The sequence below is a fragment of the Gouania willdenowi genome, unplaced genomic scaffold, assembly GCF_900634775.1.
Source record: "Gouania willdenowi unplaced genomic scaffold, fGouWil2.1 scaffold_258_arrow_ctg1, whole genome shotgun sequence".
Lineage (NCBI taxonomy): Eukaryota > Metazoa > Chordata > Actinopteri > Blenniiformes > Gobiesocidae > Gouania > Gouania willdenowi.
Window position 1 is genome coordinate 592,951 of NW_021145015.1, and position 9,624 is coordinate 602,574.

At 36.8% G+C, this 9,624-nt stretch overlaps 1 protein-coding gene across 1 annotated transcript; it reads right to left on the reverse strand.

Annotated features, from left to right (window-relative positions):
• Positions 1-509: 509 nt before the first annotated feature.
• Positions 510-7,238, reverse strand: LOC114459082 (coiled-coil domain-containing protein 106-like). Its single transcript, XM_028441441.1, has 4 exons — positions 7,037-7,238; positions 1,932-2,102; positions 1,617-1,835; positions 510-607 (listed from the first exon to the last, which is right to left on the reverse strand). The coding sequence occupies exons 1-4, from the start codon at positions 7,236-7,238 to the stop codon at positions 510-512; spliced, it is 690 nt and encodes a 229-aa protein (XP_028297242.1).
• Between the last annotated feature and the right edge of the window lie 2,386 nt (positions 7,239-9,624).

The following is a 9,624-nucleotide window of genomic DNA, read 5'->3' on the forward strand; positions in this document are numbered from 1 at the left end:
ATTTATTCCTCCTTCCTTCTCCCATAACACCTTGACATATGTAGTTGAGTGGGGTTTAATGTTTGTTAGACATGTATACAAACTTGAAATAATTTTCGGTAACACTTTATTTGAAGGGGTATACATAAGCCTGACATTACACTGTCATTATTATGACATGACACATGTCATTAGCATTAATAAGGTGTCATGAAGTCTGTCATTAAGTGTCATTCGCTAAATTATGACACCTTTGGAGCAATGTTTGCATTTCTTGAGAAAGCATTGTCATGACAACTTGTCATTAGCCAGGGCAAAACCACCATCCATTGGCTTTAATATGACAACTTGTCATTAAGTGTGTACAAAATGACCAAAAATTGTCTTTGTCATGACAACTTGACATTCATCAGGGCAAAATACCCTACCAATTTTTACATTATGACCATGTGACATTAACATGTCATAACAAGCGCGATTATCAAACATCCATCCATTCATCATTTGACCCACTTACTCCTGTTTCAGGGTCACGGGGGTCTGCTGGTGCCTATCTCCAGCATCCTTCGGACGATAGGTGGGGGGTACACCCTGGACAGGGAACCGCTCCATTGAGGGGCGAAACACACTGACAATATTCACACTCCCATTCACTCCTATGGAGCAATCTCAAAATTCCATTCAAGAAAATGGTTATGTTTTTACATTGTGGGAAGAAATCAGAGCGCCCAGAGGAAACCCAGGAAAACACTCCGCACAGAAAGGACATAAGAGTCCACCCTAGGGTTTCAACTTCGGACTTTGTAGCTGTGAGCCAAACATGCTAGCCACTAAGTCACTGTGTGCAACATTTTTAAACATTCATAAATTATTTTCAATTATATTTACTTTTATTACTTGCGGTTAGTGTCATTGATGTCATTAGACCATTATAACTGTAAAATGTCTCTTTTCCATGACCTGAAGTAAAGTGAAACCCTTTAAAATAGTAACTAAGATGTCATTATGTGTTATAACACAGTCAGATGATGTAATGACAGTAAAATGTCTATTTTTCCATGACCTGAAGTAAAGTGAAACCCTTTAAAATAGTAACTAAGATGTCATTATGTGTTATAACACAGTCAGATGATGTAATGACAGTAAAATGTCTATTTTTCCATGACCTGAAGTAAAGTGAAACCCTTTAAAATAGTAACTAAGATGTCATTATGTGACACAGTCAGATAAAATCATATTAATACCTTAACAAAAGCAACAATGAAGTCATGAAACATCGTTTTATTGTTCAACAATTTCACTTAAGTGTACTTGTACACTATTGGGAGGAGTTTCCCCCCAATTTTAAACATGGGATGACTTACCACCCACATAGGGCCCCAATAACAAATTAACATAGGCTAAAATAAACCATCCAAAATACTGAAAAACTGTTATAAAACTTACAACTGAACTCAATTAAAAAAAAAAACAAAAAAAAAAGCAAACAAATCAGTAACACTTGTTCTTTAAGGTGAACTTCTTAACATTAATATGGGTTGTCACTTAAGTGTACTTATACACTATTGGGAGGAGTTTACCCCCCTTTTTTTTGGCTGTGATTGTTTCAGCCATCTCTTTGGTTATAGCTCTCCTACAGCATTCTGCAAATTCACTGATCTTAGTATGGTCTCCATCACAGAGAAGCCCCTTGTAAACATCTGGAAAGGTGATAGCAAGCTCAGCAATTATTGCTGTTCTTGCGATTGTGTTGCGGTCAACATTGATCGCAGAGAAGGCCCTTTTCATGGATCCACATTTAGAAAATTTCTTCATTGCTTTTTTGTAGCGGCGAATGACTCCATCGGGTGAAGTAACTTAACACAAACAAAAATAACAAAACATTTATGAAAATACGGTTACACATAAGTGGGAACAAATATTTTTTGTATAAATGATTAATGACTGCTTACTTCTTGAACGGCTTTGAGCATCGATGTGTCCCTTGGACTTCTTTTTTTTCTTTTTCTTCTTCTTCTCCATCTCCTCTAATTCGGAGGAAGAAAAGGAGCTGGAGTTTGAGGAGGGGGCGGGAGACCCTGAAGATGGAGATGAAGAAAGAACCTCAGCCGTCTTTCTAGATCCTGTAAAAGGTGGGGGTTGGAGAACAACTTTTATAAGCAAAAAACCTGACAAAAGGGCCTATTTCCAATAAACACTGTGTACGCGGACACTTTGATCACTCAGCCTTTACTTGGACAACTGTGACTATTCTAGAGCTAACACAACCAAATATGTGCTGACCTCTGGGGCTATTTGTTTTACCTGTGTACACTCCTCTTACCTTGCTCACATTCTTAAGCAGGGTACACTGAAAAAAGAAAACTGTTGTTACAACATAATAAAATCATTGAAAGCGGTTCCACTAAATAAAGTTATGTTTTGACAACATAAAAAAATCACGTGCATATTACATGAATTACATACGCTACACTCAAATAATTTTTTCATGGTGTTTTAACATATTATTATTTTGTTAAGCTTTAAAAATATATTTATGTTAATTGAACATAGATCTATCATTAAATAACTCAAATTTTATCATTTAAATTAGATTTAATTTTAAAATGTATAACTATATAAAATATTTTATGTTGGTTTAAAAATGATCTTCTACCACTAAAAACTAGTTTGCAAAGACTACATTTACAACCACATCTTATGCCACTACACGCATCACATCTTTCAGAGAAAAAAAAAGGATGGAAACAAAATATCTTCAACCACTTTTAATCCACAAATGGATATCAGTCAAAAACACATTGACATGAAACAAAAAAGCATTGCAAAAATGCTGGATTACAATTTTTTTTCCTTAAAAAACATTGCACATGAACATTGCATTTCTTTCCATATACGGCTACAGGTATGAACGAACAAAATATGACAATATGCAATACTGTGCAGTGCAAACAAAAATCACAGCACATGACATCAAGTTTTTTGAACAGTGAAGTAAACTATACTGACATCCAATATGTGCAACATTTTAAACATTGTAAACTGGGTTTTACCCTCCAAGGTAGATTGGCATTTTCAGTCATTCATGGAGTCTGTTCTTGAGCACTTGAACCTTTTTCGAAAGAGTGGTGCCCTCCAGCTCCATTAGGATTTTTTGAAACACCTCAAATGTATATTTGAGGTCACGAGGGTAGTCGAGGTTTAATGCATAAATTAAACCAAACAACATAGCAACAGCAAGTGGAAAGTTGTCCACTTGCCGCAAAACCACCTGACCCTCGATCACAACGCCGATGTCACCTCGCTTAGAGTTGCAGTCTGGTTTCCGGATGTAAATGCCAACAGTGGTCTCCTCGATTTGTCTTCGATTGGTTTCGTCTCCACCCTTATAAACACATGTCAGAAATAAGGTTCAAAATAAATATCGATACTACTTTTACTGCTTTATCGTTTGTAGAATGATCTCGAGAGTGATGAATGTGTAATGCATTCCATGTTTTAAATGTGCAAGGGCACTCTAAAAAAGTACACGGATAATGGCTTGTACGCCCAAGGTGTGGATGTTTTAATTTATAGTGGTTTAATAAAGCCAATCTACCTGCAACTGCCACCGAGCACAGTTTACACTGCCACATTCACTGTTGAAAAAGAGAGAAAAGAAACAATGTCATTTTATCAACTGGAGCTAAGTTTTAATAACAGAAGACATACTCACCACAACTACAGAGCCTCTCTATGGAGAACTTTGAACTAAATTTGCCAGTTCTACTGGAAATAGGAATCTGTAAGATATAACATCACGCTACACTTCAGACAATAAAAAAAAACTAAAAAAAAGATATTCATCAAATATACACAATGAACATACACAATTATATTTGCTTAGTGTATTTAAACATCCATCTTAACATCTAGAGCAGTGGTTCCCAACCTTCTTTGGACCATGACCCCATTTTAATATCACAAATTTTTGGCGACCCCACAGGCTTTTTCTGAGAATTGTTTATTCAATATGTAATACAGAACTACTAAGATTACTGCAAGAAGTAACAATGCAGCAGCTCAGATATTTTTATACAGTATTTTATTTTTTATTATTTTCTTTCATCATTCCTGCTTTATGAGCTAATTTTCTATTTGAGAAAGTCAGGGTATAGGATACAGTTGTGTTTTTATTTGAAAAATAATTTATTAAAACTTAAAAATATTTTTTATCAGCTATTTTTATCAAGTACAAGACATTCCAGGTGACCCCATTTAAATTCCTGGTGACCCCACATCGGGTCCCAACTCCAAGATTGAAAAACACTGATCTAAAGCTTTTTGATAAATATCTGGCTTAACAAACATGATGATGAGGTAAAATAAGACTGGCTGTGTAAAATATTATTTGTCAATTTCCCGCAAACGAATTAAAAAAAGTAAAAAAATAATAATTGAACAAATAAATGTCAAAAATAACATTCTACAATTTTATTTATTTCTCTCCCCCCCCCAAAAAAAAAAGAAAAAAAAAGAAAAAAGAAAAAAAAGAAAGCATTCAAACTAGTGAGTATATAAGCCAGCTTCCTTAAACTTTACATAACCCTAACTAACTACTATTACAAGGCCAGGTAAAATATTTAACCCGGTTAGTGTCACCCACACGGTGGGAATGGACTTCTGGTTAATTAGAAACTCAGAAATGCTCATAACGCACAACTTGACAAACGGTGCAGGTGGTTGGCGCTTCAAACGCGACAAATGAGCTCCGTCTATTTACTGACTCAAAATACGAGCGCAAAGGACAGCCTTCAAATGTGCAGTAATGTACATAATTTGCGACATATACGGTCAACATCAATATATAAGGTTGACAGAAACATGAAAAATAGATTTGATAACTTTGAGTGGCTGACTGACATAAGAATACTGGCGGTTTCCAGCATTTAGCCCACGCCACGCGCTACAGCTTGCAATTCTAGCAGGCGAGTAAAGTCAAAATACAACGAAAATATAAAATATAAATAACAGAGCCGATGACAAGAATTCCCTGTATCCCATTAACGTTTATAACAATTCAGAGACACTTACCTTTTCAAACTAGTCTTGAGGTTGCTCCAGCTTGCGGGAGGGAGGCAAGATGGCTGAAAACTTGGGCGAAGAGTTGAAACTTTCTCAGGTGGGAGGCGTGGCTTTTGAGCGAAAGCGTGAACGTTGTGTGTTACAAGGACATATAATTTTTATAAAGAGGGAACATCCTCCAAAAATGTGAACATTTCAAATGACCAAATCATGTTTACTTCCAAACATAAAAAAATGCTGTCGAATGTGAAAACTAAAATCATTAACGCTCAACAACCCCCATGAGGCAATTTTTTCAGTGTAGGAGGAGCAATGAGTGTCAAAAGGAGGCATGCTTCTCTTTGACGTCAAAGTGGAGCAAAAAAAACAACTCACTGGTTTGGCGCTGACGTTTTACAAAATGTGGAATAGCAAGGGATGGAAGAAAATTAACTTCTTCAAGTTAAGGCTTGGATACAATGTGCGATTTTTTCCATGGTTGTCCTCAGCTCCAGCTCAAACTGTGCGACTTATCTGAGTCTGAATGTGCGCTGCTCAAGATTCACGTCTGTACAGACCAACACTATTGACAACAATCTGACTGCTATAACATGTACGTCCATACACAAAAACATTCAAGTCTTGTCTTCCGGAATGCAACGGAAAAAGAAGAAGAAGAAGAAGAAGAAAAAGAAGAAGAAAGAAAAAGAAGAAGCAGAAGAAGAACGAAGAAAAGAAGAAGAGACGAAGACGAAGAAGAGAAGAGAAGAGAAGAAAAGAAGTAAGAAGAGAGAAGAAGAGAGAAGAAGAGAAGAAAGAAAGAGAAGAAAAGAAGAAGAAGAAAGAAGAAGAAGAGAGGAAAGAAGAAGAAGAAGAAGAATAGAAAAGAAGAAGAAGAAGAAGGAGGAGGAGGGGAGAGGAGGATGAGGAGGAGGAGGAGGAGGAGGAGGAGGAGGAGGAAGTAGAGAGACTCTAGCAAAAAGAGCTTTTAAAAAAAAAAAAGTTGGTGAAGCAATGGACCAGAGGCTAGCTGGACAGACGTGGTCAGTATAGTCAGTCAATTTTACAGCGGTCCTACGGTGTTTGCACATGCACAGTGTGAGAGTTCAAGGTAAGCCGTTCCGTGGCACTGCTTCAACTGTGAGATACCCTCACGAGGAGCAACTGGATTTCAAACATGTTTGATTTCCTTACAACCTACGGTTGCTGATCGGGAGCTGGTTGTGAGGTGTTAATCGCTTCTTGAGACCCCATGTATACGACACGATGCATAACACACGATGTAGTATAAACTCGGCCCGATCCCAAAAATCGAGTCAAAAATCGGCTCAAAATGGGCCAAAAATCGCACAGTGTATGCCTGCCTTTAGGCCCTCTGAATGAGGCTAAAGGGATGTATATCACTAAAGGAAAAACATTATAAACCCATTTATAAAAATGAAACTGATGCCATACACGTAATTGTATGGCATCATAACCACATTTTGGTGAATTAAAATTATTGTGATCTTCTGACACTTGTATTTTCTATATGAAAAAAATACTTGTGATCCTAGTGGTGGTGGACTAGCGGTTAAGGAAGCGGGCTGGTAATTGGAGGGTCACTGGTTCACATCCAGCCTGGGACGAGGTGTTAGGCAAAACCCTAAAAGCTCATCCTGTACATTGCTTTGGTTAAAAGTGTTTGCTAAATGAACTAGTTATCTTGTAATACAACCCTTAGTAAGATAATCTACTTTCATGTGATTAACTGAAATTGTAATATTCAAGTTTTTAAAAAAAATATTATATTTGAACAGATATTATGGACAAACAAATTAATTAATTGTAACATTATTATATGTTAATATTACCATGTCCTGATTACATTTTCCTGCATGGTGAAACATATTTCGTAGCTCCTGTACCAAAAGCACAGCTATCCTGCTCCCTCCTTAATTACTTTTCTGAACATCTAGTCCATCTATGAACATTTAGTACTGCATGAATATCACCTGACTGCATTAAAAAGTACCTGGCATTTGAGAAGATACAGGTGACTGAGAGGGTGCCTTTAATTGGGACATAAGGAAGTCCTTGTCCTTTTTCAGCTCCCTGTTGGTCTCCTCCAAGCCTACAATGCGTTCTTCAAGAATTTTAATCGTCTGTTGATCCTTCTTGGCTTGTTCTTTGAGTTTGGCAAACTCCAGAGTCCCTGTTGGTGCCCCTGTGCACATTTTTTGGTAAACAACATGATTTTATGTTTTCAGACATTTATAGAGCATTGCAAATTATTAATTTACTGGGATGGTGGCAGGTGTAAATTTGTCAAGATACATTAAATATAATAGACTTACATTGTTTCCTTGGCGAACCTTTTATTATTTTCAGTCTCTTCTTTGATTGAGGAGGGACATCTTCCTTATCTTGTGGCTGTTCAGCTACATTTTTCTCAACCTCTTCCGTCAGGTCTTGACTGGTTTCATTTGCTTCCATCTCTGCAACATGTGCTTTTTTACTGAAACGAGTTTCCATCTACATGAAGTTGTGAAAAAACAGCAAGAAACACCATTACATCTCAGCGACATTAAACTCACGGTCCTGCAGTTTACTTTCATGGAAGTAAGTCACATGTGCATTAGGAGGATATCTTACGTTTAGAACTATCAGTGATGTGAGATGTACAGTGGACGGTGAGGGAAACAATAAGTTCCTGGACAGGAGTCCAAAGCAATATAAAAATGTGCGATTATTTATTCATGCTCTGTAATTAATCTAATTAATCTCTTATTTAATCACACCGAAAAATTGCTGAGAAATGCCCTCAACTCTTGGTATTTTCAATTAAATTACATTATTGTGGCAGATCAAAACATTGATATATTACAAAATGGCTTTATAAAGTCATTTATTGTTTGTTTTTACCCAAATAGAACAGACACAGGCGTAGCATTTACATTCTACCGTATTTGAGAGTAGTCCTGATGTGTACTTTTGTTAATCTACAACTAATAGTAATTTCGACAAAGCAATATTGTAATTTTATGTATCTCGGGGGGGAAGTCACATCATATCTTGCATCTTGATATATTGCTCAGGCCTAAAATGTCTTAGAGCCAATCTGACAAAAAATATAAAGAAATGCAGGGGGAAATGTTTATTATATAATTTTTTTTTTTTTGTTTTTTTTTGTTTTTTTTTGGGGGGGGGGGGGGGGGGGGTCATTACAAATCTTTTACTGCTGGCCATCAACTGTTATGGAAATGCATGTAAAAAATAAATTTAAGAAAAGTAGATTCTGTAATGGGACAAGCCTAGGTCACATGAAACATGTTGTTTATCAATTGTATGCAACGCAATATTATTTAAATCAGAGCAGATTACGTAGTCTTCTTGTCAAACTGCTCCGCTTGTTGGTCCTATTTACTGGAGCACTGAACGTTTTCATTACTTCAAGAGAAGGTGGCCATTTCCCAGGTATTAGTCACACCCACACTTAGGTCTTGAACACGCCTAGCTGGGTTTTTTTTTACAAACGTATCGCCACCATCCTCCGTTTTTAATCATATAAACCATTTAGTTTGACGAGAGGAAGAAGCTTTAAAACTTGAAAACACTCGTAGTTATGGATGATAAAACATACATTTGAAATGTTATGACATGTTCAACTTACCTTACCGACTTCCACTTGACGCTCTTCGGTATCTCGGATCTCTCTCTCTTTCTCTCTCCGCACAAATGCATGCTGGGAAGGTGTTTGCGCGCAAAGAGGCTCAGCAAGGTAAGTTTGATTTGTTTACCTCTGATACACTTGGCTTTCATTGCCCCGCCCGTCAAAATGACCAGTAACAATGTGGATGTGGATAAATTTAAAGTAACACATTTATATTAGACCTATCGACTGATTAGACCGCGGCTTAATCGGGAGGGAAGACGAGACAGCGCGTTAGGAAGCACTTAAAGGCTGCAATGTCTCGACTATTACAAGGACTTGTAAAAAATACGAGACGTGCCAATACTACAATGAGCAAAAGGAGAATAGTTAGATGGATGCAGAAATGGGGTATCCTGAAAAGGAAGATGAAATGCGCAAAATGCTACAGAAACATGGATCTGGTTATATATCGTCGGAGCGATGGGTTACGGTGGTAAGTATAGCTCAGCGCTTAATAGCTAGCTTTAATGTATTGTAGTTATCAAGGCTCACATTATTCGTTAAAGTTGGGTTGGAATATTGTACCAACTTAGGTTTTCACTGTTCTCACCGTTAATAGTTTTATCAGCAGCTAGAAGGTAACACAACAAACGTTTAAACTTATCGATATGATATTGTATGCAGTATTTGAGATTATATGCAGGTATATAGAATATAGAACACTCATTTTTGTCTTCCAAAAATAGTATTCAGCCCATAGTGAAAGTGTAAAGATACAGTCTACGGACATTTATTAGCCACCAATTAACGCCACAAAAAAAAAAAAAAAACGTCCAGACGACACATACTTTTGCAATGAACACTGCATTACTGTATCAATCAAATCAATGAATATCTCCCGTCACTTTACATTAGAGCATGCCAAGGCCATGCTTTTCATTTCATAGATACACACATTTTCAGAAATA

Coding starts and splice junctions, on each gene's coding strand:
- LOC114459082 (XM_028441441.1), bottom strand. CDS start 7,238: ATGTGCACAGGGGCACCAACAGGGACTCTGGAGTTTGCCAAACTCAAA. Junction 2,103..7,036: donor TGTATCTTCTCAAATGCCAG/GTACTTTTTAAT, acceptor CACCTTTTACAG/GATCTAGAAAGACGGCTGAG. Junction 1,836..1,931: donor TGCTCAAAGCCGTTCAAGAA/GTAAGCAGTCAT, acceptor GTTTGTGTTAAG/TTACTTCACCCGATGGAGTC.